The following is a 19186-nucleotide window of genomic DNA, read 5'->3' on the forward strand; positions in this document are numbered from 1 at the left end:
AGTACCTTATTATTTTTCTGGGAGAGTGCTGGCTGGTTGTGGTACCTTCCTACCCATTTGCCTGTTGGTTGTTAACTTAGCCAAATGATGGTGGATGTAGCTACTCTTGTAAATTGAGTTACTGCTTAACTGAGTTTCAGTGAATTACCGTGATTAGAAATAACTAGGGTAATCAGGTTTAACTAATTAAACCATCTGTTTACTGCTGTGAAGGGAAAGTAGAGGAAGAAGGATGACTAACTGATAATAGAACAGAAACATAGGGACCTATGGACTGACTTGACCTTGCCATGTTCAGGCGGCCCTGTGCGTCAGTAAATGTACTCATCGAGGCATTGAAGGCTGCGCTGGGGAAGGATGATAGTTGGAGATTTCTGTACTTTTGAAATATGAGAGCAGGGAAGAAATGCATGGTAGTTAAAGCAAAAGGGAGGAAGCAATCCTGTCCTGGACCCACTTACCAGGATTGTGTGTAAAATGCTTCTGTGTAAGTGCTGCCTGGCTGTTCACAGCTTGAAGGCTTTCCATGCCCCTCAACAGAAACTCACCTTACCAGTACACGTTCCAAAGTATATTCACAGCTAAGTTAAACCTCGTGATCTCTTGGAAACTTTTTCTTACTTATCCCACAGTGGTGTTTTCCTTCTGAATTATTGCAGTATTTACTGCTTGTCTACACCAGACTGGAAAGGGGGAAAAGAAACTTTTCCCTGGTGCCAGGCACTATACAAGGTCGTATTTAATCTTCACAGCCTTCCTGTGGGGTAAGTACAACTGCTTCATTTTATAGATGAGAAACTTGGCTAGAGAAACACGAATAGTAGTTGTAGAAGAAACCTGATTCAGTGTTAGTCGTAGAGATGTATAAGGTGTGGGTATGTTGCAAATTCCGACTCTTAATCCAGTGTTCCCAGATCACCAATCTGTACTTTTTATGCTGTGTCATATCGTGACAATTGTGTGTATCTCTGTATTCATGTTATTTGTTAGAATTTGATAATTCCTGTTAATACCACTTACATGTTCCAGTGGTCAAGGAATTTGTAGGTGACAGTGGCATTAAGGGAGATCCATTAAACACCCTTTTGTGAATCTGTTACAAACTGTGACTTAAATAACTTAATCGTAACTCTGAGCCTTTGTTTCCACATCTTTAAAATGGGAATGATATTAGTAACTACCTTAAGGTTGTTGTGAGGACTAGAGGAAGTAATGAATGAATATTACATTCCCAGCAGAGAGGAAAACTACACAGTAAGTTGTAGCTCTCATCGTTGTCACCATGAAAAGCCATCATCTGTTGGTGTCGATGAGATCAATATCTGTGATATCCTATTTATGACACATTTATTCTTTTTCTCTGTCTAGTATCCAGGAGTTCCCTGGTTCTAGTATCTGGGGATTGTCAAATACACCCTGGTTTACTTGTCCTTACCTCCCGTGGTTATGTGTTTAATGAGTGCTTGATTTGGGTTGGCCCTAAAGCAGAGGCAGCACAGTTTAGAAAGCCTTTGCTAGCAGGAGATCATAGGGTTGCCAGGGAGATTTAAATATTTTTCCACGTTGGTTAAGAATACAGACTTTTTTTTTAGCGTATGGTACAACGCATACTTTTTATTTTTCAAAAACTACAAACCGGGAGATGCAGACCTTAGTTGTATATTCATTTTCCCTTTGAAAACAAGAATTTTTAAAAATCTGAGCACATGAATTATGTTTTGTTATTTAGGGTTCAGCACATGATTAAGTGACTGTGCATAGTAAAAGGAGAGCGGTTTATAACCTGATAAAGATTTTTGCTTCAGGCAGAATTGTGCGTTGTTATGGATGTAAATGTCTTGCTTCTCTGTAGCACCTCACATGCATGAGTGTTGTACATGTGTACGTATTTTCGTTTGTTTGTGTTTTGGGGGCTTTGTGTGTTTTGTGGCATTGGTATGACTACCTGTTCTGATGGTTTATGAAAAACAATTTACATGTGGATTCCTTTAGCTTTCTAGTTTGCCTGCTGATCTGGTGAGGAGTTGTCATTTTAACAAATTGAAACACCACCTTTGAAGATTATGATGTCATTTTTATCCTATGGCAAGGCCTCATTTCCTTCTTCATTTAATCCAGATGCTTCTGAAGACTTAAGCTTTTTTGTGTCTGCATCTGTACGATGGCTAAAAATTAGGCCTGTAAGGGTCTTTGTAAGAGTCTTTGCCAAAGCATCTGGCCCTTACAGTGCTTGACGTGTCTCAGAAGACTCAGCCATTGTCTGAACGTTGGAGTATAAGGGGATCAGATAAAATAAAGAAGTTGATCCAGAAATTGTGGTGACTTTTATATTATCTGAATACAGGGTGGGGCAGAAGTAGGTTTACAGTTGTAAGTATGGGAAACAGAGTTTATTCTATTATTATTAATTGTATTATTTTTCATATGAAGAACTGTAAACCTATTTTTGCCCCATCTTATATGTATGTATATATTATATACACATATGTGTGTGTGTGTGTGTGTGTGTGTGTGTGTGCTGTTTCTAATCATAAAGGCATGTCCCGTTTCTCTTCTGCGTTAGTTAACTCCAGTCAGCAACAGTTCTGGCAGTTGGAGCTTAGTCTTTCAAAACAGTTTGTCATACTGTTTACCTGCTCAGTCACGCTTTAGACTCATTTCAGAATTGCCGGAAAAGCTGTTCTGGATCCTCCAAGCCAGTGGAGGGCAGCCATCTTTGTCTTTGTGGATTAGAGGGATGCTAATGTGTTTCCTGCCATACTACCACGACTACTTTCTCTTCCTACCTCCTATCTGTATAAAGAAGGGGATAGCTTTGGTTGTCGGTGACCTAAAATAAAGATACCACAAGGTTCTATTGGCTGGTGATTGGTAGAATAAAAGAAGGGGTGGGGGGCAGGAGAAGTTGAAATCTAGCTGTGGAGATCCCTTTGAGATTGAGACTGGCAGGAAAGTGGCCCAGAGAGTCCTCAAGATAGCCACCCAGGGAGAAAGACTGAGGGCGTTCTCGTGCGTCTTTATCTAGACATGGCTGTGAGTTCCAGGAAGGAGGTGAAGGCATTTTAAAAGCTGTTCCCTCCCCGTAATCTACAGTTGAAACCCCATGTGGGTGGTATAATGAGGCTTAATAATTAGTTTCTGATTAGACCACATTGTGGATTATATATAATAAAGCAGACCTTGAAACCTGGCTGATTATTTTGAGTACCTGGTTTGACAACTAGGTTTTTAAAAATATGTATTTAACACAGTATAAATTATGCAATTCCTTTAGAGGACACCAAAAAAGCCATTGCATGTCTTCAAGAAGCTAAGTGCCCAAGAGCGGTACATGATTAGTTCTAGACTTATATTGGATAGTGAATGCCTCTGTTCTCAGGCAGAACTGAAGGACTCGGGCCTAAAGGAATGAAGTGTCCTACTCAGGTTTGAGAAGGGATTTGGCAGGCTGGGCTTCTTGCAGAGTGTCTCACTAGCGCTATCAGGGACATAAAGTTTTCTTCATGAGTTTTATTTCAAGGGTGAACTTGTGGTTTCACTTGTATATAGTGTCACTCCTAGAGTAATTGGACACAAACATGAAGCATGTCATAGTCCTTATTAGTAAAATGGGTATGAGCTCCAAAAATATTAAGTTTGGAGACATGGAAAATGTGCATGATTATCTTCTCACAAGCAGTAAGCTTTTCTGCCTTAATTTCATTTTGCTTAGTTTTGTGACATTAGTGTAACTCACAGTTAGTTTAATCTTTTGAACTTTATTTCACATTTACTTCTTCCATTTATCAGTTCTCATTTGCCAAACATAGGAATCTCCCACCTCTGAACCCTCTTGGAGGCCTTTGTTGATGACCTCTCATGGCACTTGGTGTGTCTTGTGTCAGGGCCGGGGTTTATGTTTTCAACTCTGTCTTCCTTCTCCGACCTCCTGTGTTCGTCCCACATTACTCACTGAATTTTTAGCCATAGGCTCTGTGTCTCACTTAGCTTGCCTAGCACAGATGTTTGCTCATAGTGGATACTGGGTAAGTATTTGGTGGATTCCAGTTAACTATTTTAAACCAAATAAAAATCAAATGTTGGACTTAATATATGTCTAGTGTAGGTGTATCAGAATGGCTACCAAAATCTAAACAGAGGTGAGGGAATGGCTGTGAGTTGGGGAATCGGGTTTTGCTTGAAATTTCAATACACATACTTCACATATATTCTGTAATCCTGTTTTGATATTTACTGGTGCATGCACTGGCAACAGCCCCAGCAGATCATTTATTTTTAACTTGCTTAGTAAAACCTGGGTTGGAAACTTGCATTACAAAATTCAACAGCTGAAATTGAGTATTCAGGCTGCCTTAAATTGAAAAATTAAAATATGAAGAAAATGTGAGTCTTTTAGAAACTCCTGTGTCCTTGCAAAGTGTTACCTCTGGTTGAATGTAGCATATACCTATTCCGTCTTCATCCCAATATATTTTAAATAGGAAAAAGTGTACGGAGAGTTGATCTGTAGCACGAGACTGCGCGAGAACAGTATTTTTAGAAAATGAATTTTCAGAATACCTTTGGTTGTGGGTTTGGTTTTGTTTTTTAATTCTCTTACATTTGTATATATTTGTTTGTCATAGATACAAGCAGCTAGTTCCTGTGGCTAACGGGCTGATTGCTCACCATCCAGTTGAACATGCTGGGTTTTGTTTGGTTACACCACATGGCTCTAGTGCCCAGTACTCTCCCGTAGGGCTCATCCGCATACCCAGAGGAACCTGATAGGTGCTGTTAAATTAGAAACATGATTTCAGTTTGGGGGCTTCATTTATAGTAGAAAACATGAAATGCAAAGAATTCAGTGAGTACACAAACTATTTAAATACAGTTTGGGGAACATTTCACAACTGGCTATGTTACAGGTGAAATTTAAATTATGTAAAGATGAGCCATCATTTTGAGTTCCTCTGTTAGCCCATAATTTCCATTTTATAGAGCGTCTGATGATTCTTGTCTTCTGGTGACCAAGCATATTTTACCTTTTATTTTCAAGTATTCTTTTATGTTTTTATGGTTTAATCTATATAAATCTTGTGTTTATCAGCAACATAATTTGTTCACTGGTAGATTAGGAGTGTTAATCCTGTTTTGCCTTAGGTTAGGAAATGTTAGGTTTGGACTGGGTAGGAATTTATGTGTGAATGATCTGAATTAGGTTTTGGCTTTCTTTGCTTTCTGGTTATTTTTTCCAACTGATGAAGAGAAAAAAATCAGAAAACATTTGTATGATTTAAGGCCATAGAAGAAGCTTTGCCCTGCCCCCTAGCAGTGAGCCTCCTTGAGAGCTGGGAGACAACGTGGAACTCCTTTGGGTTCTGGGGATCTTGGAACATTGCTCTGAAGGGAGGGGGAATCCCAAATATTTGTCCCACTGAGATTTTTCACACTTTAAAAGTTATACATTTTCTTAAGAATATTGCTGACAACTGAGAATTGATTATATTTTACTCTGCATATATACCTTGTTTTTGTTTTAGAAGTTTGATTAGGAAAAATTAAATTCGGATTACACTAAAGTCATATATTAAAGACCCTAGTTCAGCTTTCAGCTTGATTTTGTTTAGCTTTGATTTATTAAACATCAAAAAGTAGGAAGGCAGGAAAACATTTAGGTTGTTTATAGTCAAAGAAGAATAAAGATTTGAAATATTACCCAGGTAATTTAGGGCAAAGTAAATCTTTGTCCAAAATACTCAGCTGAGGGGAAAAAGTTTTTTAGAGTTTTTTATGTATATTAGTTTTTTTATAAAATTATATTTATATATTAAGTTTTGAAAATAAAGAATTGCACACAGGAGAGAATAAAAATCAATTATAAGCTCACTATTTAATTACTGTTATATTTCCTGATTCATGTAGTTGATTTTGTTATAAATGTTTATATCATAGATACCTATTTGTATTCACATTAAGCTTTTTTGTTCTTTTTCACTTTGTTAATCGTTCATTAAAAAGATGGTTTTTAATGGACATTGTTTGGAAGGCCTCTGAGGTATTTCATCACTTTTCTTCAGTACATGTTGAGTTTAATATGTCTAGCTTTTTGCTGTTATAAATAAATCTACAGTGTTGTTATTTTCTTACCTGGTGAATTGGGATACATTTCTGAAAGTAGAATTACCAGGTTAAAAGTATATGATATACATAGGATATGAGCAGTTTTGAGGCTTTTAATTGCGTAGTGTTAGATTCCACCGTAGAAAAATGGTGCCAGGAGGGTTCCTTTAGCCTTTATTTATTGCATCTAGGCAGTTTCACTATTTTCTGTTTCATCGTTGTAAGTGTGGAGACTTTTAAAAGTTGTTTCTTTTATTTACTCACTTGTTTTAAGATCATAGCTCAAACTAAGAGGTGAATTGTGTAAGTCATTTTTAGGATTGGATGAGACTTCAAATATCACATATATTAATAATAATAATTGAAGAAAAAGATATAGCTTCTATATCCTCAGCTTTCTCCTGGGGACATTAGAGAGTCTGTTTCTGTAAGTGACCTATGCCTCATACTATGTGAGATATTGATACTGTGAAGGGTTAGGCCAAGAAATAAAGGCAGCAGGCTATTGGTTTAATTGGTTTACATATTCTTCCCTTAACTTTAAAAAAAAATTTAGTATTTTTTAAAATACATGATTTTAAAAATTTTGAGAGTATGTTTATTTTATTTATTTTTTAAAAATGATTTTTTATTTATTTGAGAGAGAGAGAAACATCAATCAGCTGCCTCCTGCACACCCCGTACTTGGGGATCGAGCCTGCAATCCTGGCATGGATTGCAGGTCATTCCCTGACCAGGAATTGAACCAGTGACCTCTCAGTGCATGAGACAGCACTCAACTAACTGAGCCACACCGGCCAGGGCTGAACTTTTTAAAAAATAATTACTTATTAGATGGAAAACAAAAAAACAGATTGAAACTGACTATACATTTTAGATCTGGGGAAGATAGCTTAGGGAGAACTAGTTCTTTTTTGTCCTATCCTAAAACTTACAGTTTTTAAACTAAATTTTATAGGCCATTATTACTTAATAAATTACCAGTATTACCATAATTGATTTGAGCAGCCTGCCAGACTCACTAGAAAGAATGTGAGAAACGATGTAGGTAATTGTTGAAGTCACATGTGTGCTCTGCTCTTGGAGCCCAAGTTTGGTATAGGCATGTTCATATTAAATTTAGCTTATTCTTTAATTAGAACCATGCTTGATCCTGCCGTTTTTATAAACTTCTGGAGTGGATGCTCTACTAGAAATACCTAAGGTTTTCATTTAGTACGGGGCGTCTAATGATTTGGAGTTACAGAACCAAGTTATCAGTAGCCCGTACTTAGTAGGACCTTGGAATGATTCATATGGTTCTCAGCCACAGAGGAAATTTGGCCTGAGTGTGTGGGCAGGGAGATATTTTGTTAATAAGCCCAGGAATATTATGAAGGGAAAAAAGGCAAAAATATAGGAAGTTTTAAGACAAGGCCTTGGATGTCTAAGCCACGTACGTTACCCCTGGGCTGACCCTGACTCTTCAGGAGGAACTAAGTTCACTCACTTCTAGGATGGAAAGCTCTGATAGAGCCCAGCTTTCCTTTTACTGACAGAGGAGGAAGCCCAAAGAGGTTAAGGGCCCTTCCCACCTTACATAGGAAGTTACTTTGCATAATGGGAGCTATTTGGCAGGTGTATCTCACAATTTTCAGTGCTGTATTCTACATATACACAAATTGTGTTTCATATGAAGGTTTTCAGTGACACTCATTGGATTAGAGAATACGTCAGAGAGACTGGCTCATTGCTTATCGAAAAGTGATCTCTGAAAGACCAGTTTTGTCATTATTTCAATAAGGCTGGGCACTCAGAAGCTACCTGTGTGCTGTGTAAGACTGGTTGACTATTTCCATAAACAGTAGTGCATGGGTCCTGTAGGTCGGGGGAAGCGGGGGGGGGGCGGGGGGGGGGGAAGACGGGACAGTTGCAAATACATGATTTTTGCCCAGCGCCACAGCAGCCACAATAGAAGGGTGTCCCTTCTGATTGTTGGCACCAAAAGAAGTGGTTTTATCATTGCTGATAAACATAATTTACTCTCCTCTCTGCCAGTCACTTTTGTGTCCTCTGGCAACACCTAGCACAGATTGGGTTGTAAATGGCACCCACTTAACACTTAACTGAATTAAACTTGTTCATAAAGTATGGGTGTGTGTGTACTGAATTTTCACAGTGGTACTCTGTTTTATGGGAGGGAAATCATGGAAAAATAGAGCTAAGCTAGCCAAGTTCCTCTGTTGACATAGAACTTACCTGGAAAAGGATGGTTTGCTATATGTAATAATCTTATTTAAATGCTGTGGTGTTACCCCATTGATTTAACCCATGTACCAGCTCATTATTCAGAAGATGAACTGTTATTACAGAAGAGATTTTCTGAGAAAAGCTGATCAATCATTTAGGACTCTATAGAACATTGAGTTCTATTAATAATACCAATGTAGAATTTTTTTCATATATATTATCCTTAGAATTCACTTGAAATGGAACATTATTGAGAGTTCAGGGGGGGAGAAAATGTAGTGTGGTGCTGTAATTCCACAGATGAAGAATAATCTTGAGGTTTTAGAATAAGACCTAGAAATTCATTTTTTGAATTTATGTATATGTGGCTAAGTGGAAAGAATATTTGTTCACACAACGAACTTATTGAAAGTGGGATAGGTGAGTGAGTTGAAGCTGACAGGAAGTGACAGTGGCACACAGTGTGACTGATGCTGGCATTGTAATGTCTTGAATGCCATGTGAAGCTGAGAACAATGGTAAAGAAGGGGAGAACGCTTGTAAAAAGGCTGCTTTATCTTTTCACTCAGTAATGTAGTTTTTATAAAAAGAGTTCCCATAGTGTTGCACATGATTCTCTACTCCTAAGAAGCTTTATTTGATTTTTTCCCCCAAATTCAAAGTGGTAAATACTACTATAACAGAAAGAGAGGACGGATATGTATTATGCCCTTGAGTTCTACCAACTAAGCATGGCACATACACTGCCTTATGGAGTCCTCACAACAGTTTTGAGATGCAGCTCTTATCTTGTAAGTACACCAGCATTGGGGCTTAGAGTTTAGGGATTGGCCCTCTCCCTAGGCCCTACCTGCAGTCCCCTCTGCTATCTGATTCTTTGATAAGTACCTGCCTTGGGCTAACCTGAGCTCTGCAGGCAAGGCCATGTCTGCATTTGCTTGCTGCTGTGAGCCCACCCCAGGCTCTTCTGGATCAGCTCAGAAGGATTTTGGTCTTTCGTACACACCAGCTTGGAGAACTCATGTGCTGCGAGCTCCTGGTTCAACCCCACATTCACCTCTTCTGAAATAAACATGCTACTAAGGCAGAAGCCTGCACTGAGTGTCACAGAAATGGATTGCAATCCCCCAATTTTTATAATCAAAAATTGCAGAACTAGCCAAAAAGCTGAAAGAATAAAACAGTGAACACCTCCACTTAGATGCATAACAGTTGTTAACACTTTGGCATATTTGTTTCCCCTCTCCTCTTTCTCTCTCTCTCCACACAAATACATATTAAAAATTTTTTTGACTGAATCTAAAAATTCTGAGTGACTTTCTATACTCTGAGTCTGAGGATCCAAACTCTTATTGCTCCCTTATGTTTTCTTCTGAATGTAAATTGTAGACATTATGTTTTGTTTCTTTAGTCTCTTTTAATCCAGATAGTCTCCCTACTTCTCTTCTGTGCTGTTTTGCTTTTGCTTTTTTTAAAAATATTTTCCCTTTTTTACCATAACAACTCTTGATTTGATTCCCTGACCTCACCATTTAAACTATGAGGTGTAATCATTTGTGGATATTAAAGCCCAGATGCTTGGGATTTTCCTTTGGAGACTTGATGTAGATCACATTTGCTGTACATCCCCTTGTATACTCCCCTTCCATTGAGAACACCTCAGTTAATAAAACACTGCCGTGCCACTTGCCAGTGTTTGAGGATGCAGAAGACAACTAACTTCATCGCTTCGTATTGTGCCTCAGCACATTCATGGTGGGAGTACAATAATGGCTTTATGAGAACACTTATGTATTAAAGGCTCACTATTGATAAGATGTGAATAGAATCTGGTGTTTAATATGAAATCTGAATAGTGTAATTTGAGACAGCAATGCGCCTATTAAACTGGAGAGTCAGGAAGTAACTTCGTCTGTGGAAGGAGAGTTTGCAGCAGGGGAATACTGCTACTTTTGCTAAAATGATTTCAAATTTCCAAATATCTGAATTAAACACCTATATGAGATTGTAATTTTCTTCATGCAAGTCTGTGATGTCGTTACACAGCAGTCAGTTTTAATCAAAACATAAATATTTAAGTCGCAATTTCTCCTTTTCATTGTTCCTCATCTAGAAGGAGCTGGCAAACAACCCTGACTGTCCTCAGATGTGTGCCTATAAGCTGGTGACCATCAAATTCAAGTGGTGGGGGCTGCAAAGCAAAGTAGAAAACTTCATTCAGAAGGTAAAGTCTGTTCAAAATGCAGTGACTGAAATTTAGGCTAAGATTTGAGGTAGCTACTTACCACTGTTTTATTTCTCTTGAGATAAAAATTATTGTTCCTGCATCATTCCTCTCTGCCCTTCTTTTTCTCCTAGGAAACAGCACAGTCAGAGGCCAGCACAGGTTTTAAGGAGCCTGTTTTAGGGAAGAGCCTTTTCTGTTCCGAGTGCTTTCCTGATGGGTTGCCCAGCTCTTCTGTAGAGAGCCTTTTCCACATACAGCATGTCCCCAGGGGGACCTGGGGTCTCAGCATTGGCTGGAGGGAGAGGCCAGGCCTCACCTGCTGAGGCTCTTCTTCGTCCCAGCTCAGCTCCCCTCACCCCTTCCACAGATCTCTCCCAACATACACTTTCTTGTATACTTTGTGCTCTCCTGTGGCATCTTCTTTAGGGATCCTCGCTGAGAGTAGTTACACCCTGAACCTAGGGTTTATGACTTCTTTATTGAAGTGAAAGCAACAGGGACAATTGAGGAGAAAGAGGAGAGAATTGCAGTTGTATAAAAGTATACATGGTTGTAAGCACACGAGGAATATGGAAAGTTCTTCGGTGTTTACTTTTCCTGTAGGGTGAATGTTTATCCCATTATCACGATAAAGAAGTCCCCTTTATATCTCTGAACCCACACTGGTTGTGGTGGGGGAGTTTCACCATAATGTTTTGCTTTTAAACTGTAACTGCTCTCACACTTTAAAAAAAAAAAAGGATCGTAAAGTCTGGAAACTGGTTATTCTTGGGCCTGCTTGCAGTTGGCCCACAGGAGGCACTCTGTAAATATTGGCTTCCTTCTTTCCTCTAGGATCATCATAATAGATGAACAATCTAGTTCTGATAAATAGAAGTCACACATATAATTGATGAAGTCCCTTCTGTTCATGGGAAAAAAATGGAGAAGTTGAGTATACAAAAATACTGAAGTACTCACTTTTCTCTCTCCTTGGAAAGCTTAATAAAACTTAATCTAGCAATTAAAATCACTGATTATACATATGGTTTATTTATATATACATATACTATATATGTTTATGTATATATATATATATATATATATATATGGGCAGTAACAGAGTAGAAAAATTAACTCTGGAGGGTATGTAATAATTCTCAATTTAATAAAACTTATTCCAAGAACCCAGAACTCCTCTTTCAGAATGTTGTTGTATCCCTCCTCACAGTATTTCTTTGAACTGCAGAGAAGTTAAGGATGGTAGTTTTACAACAAAAGAAATTGAGTTGACCTTTGGTGATTGACATTTAGAAAAGTATAATGAATCGAGTCCAGCAGGAGTTTATGCAGGATTAGAATGTACACAACACGTGTTTTTCAGTTTCTGGTAAATCATACTTCCTTCGCAAGGAGAGGTTGTTTCACATTCCACAGGGAAATCTTTATCTTGTTTTACAAAATGTTGTAATAGTGTGAAATTAAGATTTCCACTAATCGGCATAGTCTTTTCAAACCAAGTGTATATCAATTTCACGTGTTAATTGGGACATATAAAGTTAATGTGTCGTTAATCTTAAGAGTTTTACCATCTTACACTACTTTTCTTCTTTGTTTTAAAAGCAAGAAAAAAGGATATTTACAAACTTTCATCGCCAGCTTTTTTGTTGGATTGACAAGTGGATTGATCTGACAATGGAAGATATTAGGCGAATGGAAGATGAAACTCAGAAAGAACTAGAAACAGTAAGACTTCTTGTTTGTGGAAATTCTCTAATTTTTCCTCTCTAGTACTGTGTGTGTGCTTAGTAAGTATAGACTTAGAATTAAGAAGAGTATTAGAAGCCGTTCCTTCATCTATATACCCTCCTCAGAGTCGAGTTTCTCAGGCACTAATATCTCTTCAAGTGTTCTGATTTCTCTCTTGTTGAGCATCTTTTCATAAAAGTAGACTAGAGCTTTCTTGATTTAGAATTTGTTACCTGTAAGATGTTCAGTGGATTGCTTAATTCCTTTTTATGCATTAGTTCTCTGTGATGGAATCTGGTTCATAGCCTTTTTAGACACCCACTTTATCAGGCCAAGTTGCCTTTGGCTCATTTTGCTGTCATAGTAAGTTACTAACGTTAGCACCGGAGGTCCTAGTTCCCTCTTCTGTAGAAAAGATAAGAGGAGTGGTATTATCACTGATTCCAGAAAAGCCTCCTTCCCTCCCACAACTAGCAGTGAATCTTACTTCTTTTTAATAAAGCTTTAGGCACAAATACAGGTAATCCTTGGGCTGGAGGTTAGCTGGCCATGTTTCAAAGTTAAAGCCCACCCCAGCTCCTCACCACCAGTGAGCAGGCCCTTCCGTGCCTGAGCACCCCATTTCTCCCAGGGACAGATTCTTCCCCAACTTCCTCTTGCTTTTGCTTTTGCTCTTGCTCTGCGCTGCACTTCTCAGTTGGAAGTGAGGCCCCACGGGAGAAATGAACCCAAGGAATGTCCAGGGTAGGCTAGTGGTTTCCATGCAGTCATCTCGAGTCCTGCCAGCAGTTTCAGTTTTGGAAGCCCTGAAGGCGAGAGTGTTTGACAAACGCCTATGTGTGAGGCAGGAACTCCATTTAATCATAGGAGAGTGGCAGCAAATCAGGTTCTTTGGCACAGAAAGAAATCTATTTGTCTGGCACAGAGCATCGTAAAGAATCTGTTTAAAATTGCTTACTTTTGGTGATTACGGCAGATCTGCTTCTAATTAGCTTTATACAAACCTTCTGAGAGGGCTAGGACATACTTTCTTTATAAGGCAATAAATGTTTTAACCTTATCTTACACATAAAGTAAACTTCAGGCCGTCTCCAACTTATGAATGGATTTTGTTCCAAAAGTTTTTAAGTTAATTTTTTGAAATTTGGAACATGATTTCCCATAGATTAAACAATATAAATTGGGATTCGGTTTCTAGGCCAGCCAGTGGAAGCCTCTTAGACATCAGTTTCTCCTACTACTGGCCTGACTCTTGAGTTCTGGATCTTGGGAATGGGGTGATCGAATGGCAAGCATGGAAGACTCTCCCTTATGACCTTATTTTTAGGCTGGCCCAGTCAAAATATTTAAACAGGCAGGAGTAAGTCATGGGTATGTCCTGTCTTTCTTTGCCTGCCTCTCACCCGCTTCTGTCTTCCCTTACTCAAGAACCAGGTGCCCTTCTCTTAGAAGCACCCACCACCACTCGGTTTGAATCCCTTTTCCCCTGCCTTGCCTGGTTTCGCTTCCTCCCGGTGCTCCAGGCCCCAGCATTACCTGCTGGCTCTGTCTCTGGCCTTTTTGAGCAACTGCGGTCAGCCGAACATTAAACAGAAAGCAGCATGGTTACTCTCATTCTCACTAAACTCATGGTACAGCCTTGGCATCTCCAAAAGTGATTTACCAACACCAAGATAAAACAAAACAGACTTCTTTTTATTGATTTGACCTCTCAGGAAGGAGGCTTTTTTGGTTTTGATTTTTATGCTAAAGAGGTGTCCATACGTGAGGAAGAGTGGTCACAGTTGAAGTGATGGATGGAGCCCTCCGTGGTTTGGGCTCTGAACCCTGTCTATCTCTCACCCCTTGAACAGACCTTGGCTGAGACCCCAGGGAAGTACTCCTGCTTCCCTCACAAGTTTAGTCTCCTGATACTTGAACACAGGACAGCCCCAGTGTCAACATGAGAGCCCTACAAGGAGGTGATGACTCTCGCTCCCACCTATGGCAGTGGGTCTGCAGTCTCAGCTGCTGCTCCCTGCAAGGCAATTATTTGTGAGCTGGCAATTGCACTTGAAAAGGTGTAAGATAGGCAGGTAGTTTCACAGAAGCCCAAGTTATTAGAAGCTATCATCTATTGTATCCATATGACTCAACCTAATTCCCCCAAGAAGTTGGTAGGAACCTATCATTGGTTCAGGGTTGGGGGTACATATTTCAACATTTTAAGGCAAATTTCAGCATTAAGTACTGATCATCTTAACATAAAAATCCCATTTCAGTTATTTTGCTCTAGGTCATTGGGGAATGCTCTATTCCACATCACATTGCTACTCTTGAGTCCTAACAGTTGGTCCGTGAGCATCTTCAGAATCTGGGCATATCATGCCTGTAGGTGAAACCGCCTCCGCAGAAAGCACGTGCCTCCTAAAGAGGCTTAACATTTTCAAGTCCTCTTTACCACAGAGGAATTTCCCCCTTTCTTCAGGTCCTGTTTCCTGACACCTTGTGATAGAATTTGATACATTGTAATTCTCTTTTTAATTTGCAAATATTTAAGAATTGGATTTCTTTCAAATGTCTTTTGGCCCTGGAGAGAAGGAATAGCATCTTGAGAGGTTAGGCATGAGAGGAATGCCACTGCCTGTAATCCTGCAGAGAAATCCTGGGTTTAGGCTCAGCAACTGAAAGAATACTTTGGGCAAACCTTTTGTGTTTGTTCTCAACTGGCACTGCCATGGGGTGGGGGAGAAGGGTTGAGTTTTAGAAGTGTGTTTATTGCATTTGTTCCTTTCTATCCATTCTTTTGCTTAATTTTCTCATTGAGTTTTTAAAATTGTCTGTAGGCTATTGTTGTGAATGCCTGTCCTTTCTGATGCATCTGTGTCTGTTTTTCATTGTTTCTCATACATTGTTCCTGTGCTCACTTGTTTTTCCTTTCCACTTACCTCTTTTCAGTAAACTTCCCATAAAGAACTCCTGTGAGGGACCCTAGTCTCAAAAGCAGCAGAGGTGGCCATTCCTCATGGCTTCCTGTCTGGCCTGGGACTATAACAATATGAGCCAGACCATCTCACCTCCTGTTGGTGAACAGTTCATTTACCCTTGGCTGTCTTTGATAATTTCACATCATCAGTCCGCAGGCTTTTGTTTCCTAGATTCAAGAATAGATACACATTTTTTATGCTGTGTAAGAAAGTCCATTTGCAAGATTTTCTTTAGACCAAGATTACTAAACGGGCCTCAGAACTTCATTCTCTATGTGAAATGGTTATAAATAGGCAGTGGTCACTTCCCAATCTCTTCTAGATACTTTTTTCTCCCCTTGCTTACTAACCCAATGTAGTCTGTGATTTCAGCAGCTCATGATTTTATTTTACGTTTAGATGCGTAAGAAGGGTTCCGTCCGAGGCACGTCGGCTGCTGATGTCTAGATGAGTCCCCTGTAGGGTCAGAGACAATATCAAACTGTGTAAGTGAAGATCTGGGTAAAAAGGATATTTAAAAACCAATACCTTTTTGGTAATGGGTAGTTAACTTGCTGAGGAGAGACTGTTAAATGTGGTTTAATTTTTAGAATTTAAGAGATTATATTTTAGAAATTGACAGTGAACTGGAGTTACTGTTCTGTAAAAATGGAACAGGTTGGATTTAGTAATCACGAACTACGTCTAAGTGTTACTGGGTTAGAAACCAGCTGCCTGTCGAGTGCACTTATCCATCACATGGCATTGTCCTAGAAGGCAGCTGATTTTTCATCAATAGCCAGTTAATTGACCAATTATTTCTCAGTATGACCTTTTGTGGTTAGTAGGGAAATATCTTAAAGCATTTTAAGTCAAAGATCTTTTATCCCACACTATAAGGGCCAACCTCAATAATTCGTTTTAGTTGAATTTTTTTTCTGAACACCAGAAAGTCTTCCTTTATGTATGCTCTTCAATTATCTTTATAGTTAGCTTTAATATGCGTAAATGTACTTCGGTTTTCATTTACAATGTAAAACATTTCTAGGGTCTTAATCCTCTTAACACAAATTTATTTGCTCAAATTAAAGATTTTCCTAGAGGGGATAAAAGAGCCTCAAAATCTACCCCACACATTGAAACCAGTGTGAGTAAACAAAAATTGACTGTACACTTTTGTCATTTGTTAATAGTAAACTATGGGGTCTGTCGAGGAAAAGCACAAGACAGAACACTTCTCACTCCACTGTAGTTCTTGCTGCCCCCTTACATGTGATACCTGCTCTTTAATTATAAGACATGGGAGACATGATGTGTTCAGTAGTGAAGAGAAGTAGTTGTACCTAATAAGGATGAATAACCCTTGCCAGGATCCCCCAAAGCCCTTTCTTTAAATTGAGTTTTCCATTAAAAAAAAATTTCAGGTTATTATTTTTATTAAGTTCTTCTAAGTTTCTGTGATTTATATTTGCTTCTAATTTATTTTCCCTCTGATGTTATGTCAACATGTTAGACTAAAATCTTCAAGAGGTTAAATTTTTTAAGTGCAGTAGTTGGGGTCCATGTTCTGTCAAAAGTTTTAATACATTGAGGGTTTTTTCCAGGAGAATGTGTGCATCAAGCTATTGTCTGAAACATTTTTTGCATCTCTCTGAATTTTAACACATTGCACTCCTTTCACTTTCCTTGCAGTTACGTAATCAAGGTCAAGTGAGGGGAACAAGTGCAGCCAGTGATGAGTGAAGAAAACTGACCAGTATCCTGCAGTGTTGGTGTTTCCCAGACATGTGCTTGTGATTATGTATTCACATGCACAGGTTCCCAGCCACGTGTATATATATGTTTGTGTGTGTGTGTGTGTCTGTAGCTGTATATAAAACGCATGTAGAGCTACAGATCAGAATACACACACTTGTGTATATATGTACATATAAACCTACAAGGGATTAGTACAATTTCTCCAAAGTACTGTACCTATCTTCGTCAAGAATGCAAAAGAAAATATTTTCAGTATCTATACCTGAAACAGATTTTAATAATCAGAGTAATACCATTAATGGACAAATTAAATTGACTGCAGTGTAATACTAGCTGGTATGTTTCATAAATGTCAAGTTGTGGACCAATATATATATATAATATATATAGCCTTCTATTACTTTTCTGTTCTTTTAAATCGGTCTCTTAAAATTTTTATTTTAGTCTCATAAGCAACAGACTCCCACAGAAAAATTTATTCAAAATCTATTGGTATTCCAATGAATCTGGAATGTAAATGCTGAGTGTATATATAACGATTTATTTCTGGACGGTTATTATCTTACAGCCAAATTGGACAATATCTATCAGTAAGGAGTAAAGTTATAGGCCAGTTTTTACTTGTTTGCCCTGAGGGACAAAATCCTTTTAAAAGAAAAATCCAGTTTTTATTGGATTTTTGTATTTTAAATTTCAAGTATTTTTCTACATCAGACTTAGCAAAAAACAGAGATGATGGTTTGTGATGTATAATAAACACTATACAATTTTCAGGCTCCTGTTAGGCAAACAAAGAAGTTGATGAAGAAATTAATAGCATTGTAGGCTGTTCAGGAACATGGGAAGTGCACTGCTTCCACGAGTCTTGTTTTAGAAGAGACTGTTTTCTAAAATTACAGCTTGGAAACTATGCAAATGATCTAGATTCCTCACAGCTTACACGATAGACTATAGATAGTGACGGTGTTTTGCTCTTTTCGTGTTGCAACACACTTTAAGGAGGAGATACTGACTTTGAAATAGGAAGAATTTAAGAGGCAGCATGAGTTTGCCTGCACACAATTAGGAGGCCCTGCTGAGGGGCCAGTGCACCTCCACCCATTTGGCTGTGCTTTCAAGTAGGATGTCATTGGAACAGACCCTGAATAAACATCATGAAAATGCCTGTTAGAAGCTGCTGCCACCTTTTTGTTTTAAAGAAAGGAAGGACAGCTAGGTATGAATTTTATCAGCTTGCTTTGTCCCAATCCAGTTTTTCTCCTGTCAGTCCTGGAAGCTTGAATAGAATGATACTGTTGAAGCCTTCAGGTTACAAACTGTCCTCTTTAACGTCCCGTCCCTCCTACAACACACCAGCCCCTGTAGTCACATCACATTAGTAATCTGATTTGCTGACAGTCCTGCTCCCCCCACTTTCGCACATGTCATGTGTCCCCACTGAAGTGATCGTAGTGACTCAGACAAGGATGTCTTCTGCATTGTGGTGCGCTTCTCCTCGGCTACAAAACCACATTGCGTATGTCCTCTGTGTACTCAGGATCAAGACTGATGTTTACTCTCTGAGCACTGTTGTAAGATAGGTTTTGTCAACGCATAATCATTGTCTGCAAAATGTTTGATGCGAGGAAGATTATTGCTAATTTTGTGAAATAAAGAGTCTAGTCCTCCCTCTTAATGAACTTAACTCTCGCTGGCATCTGTAGCATCGTTGGGAGCTGGGGCGCACATGGAAATGAGAGCCCAACGCATGGATTTTAATGTTTTTCTAACAACTGTGGAGATTTGAGGGAATGTGTGGTGAATGTAAAATATCTAGTTTACTTGGCAGTCTCTTGTGTAAATTACAGTAAAACAAAGTAAATGAAATTTAAACAAAAAATAAATTTGATCACAAAATGCCACTTGTGTGCTTGAGTGGTTGTTTCCCTGATGCCACGTCTGCTTCAGAGCACTGCAAGACCGCTTCTCTGCTCTCCTTTCAAGAATTCTCTCATTTGCAGCATTGCCACTCTGGGAAAAATAAAGAAAAAAATGGTTTTTTTTGCTTTTTTATTTTATTTTATTATTTAATTGCTAACTCCTATTCTTGAAATGAGCCTGTGCCATATTAACTTGTTACATTTGGCTTTTTAAGTAATTTTCTGTCTTTAAAAGCTGAGCAGCAAACTAAAGAAGGATTATTTATTATTAGCCTCAG

General features: G+C 38.7%; 1 protein-coding gene across 1 annotated transcript in view; it reads left to right on the forward strand.

Moving 5' to 3' along the window:
* Positions 1–18890, forward strand: part of PITPNB (phosphatidylinositol transfer protein beta) — a 61135-nt gene extending 42245 nt beyond the window's left edge. Inside the window, exons 9-11 of the mRNA XM_016198633.2 lie at positions 10445–10555; positions 12161–12283; positions 16924–18890. Of these exons, the coding sequence (XP_016054119.1) occupies positions 10445–10555; positions 12161–12283; positions 16924–16974 (285 nt within the window). The 3' untranslated portion in view covers positions 16975–18890. The remainder of the gene's footprint in view (positions 1–10444; positions 10556–12160; positions 12284–16923) is intronic.
* Positions 18891–19186: the final 296 nt, after the last annotated feature.

This window comes from Miniopterus natalensis, chromosome 20 (genome assembly GCF_054644295.1).
Source record: "Miniopterus natalensis isolate mMinNat1 chromosome 20, mMinNat1.hap1, whole genome shotgun sequence".
NCBI classification, from domain to species: domain Eukaryota; kingdom Metazoa; phylum Chordata; class Mammalia; order Chiroptera; family Miniopteridae; genus Miniopterus; species Miniopterus natalensis.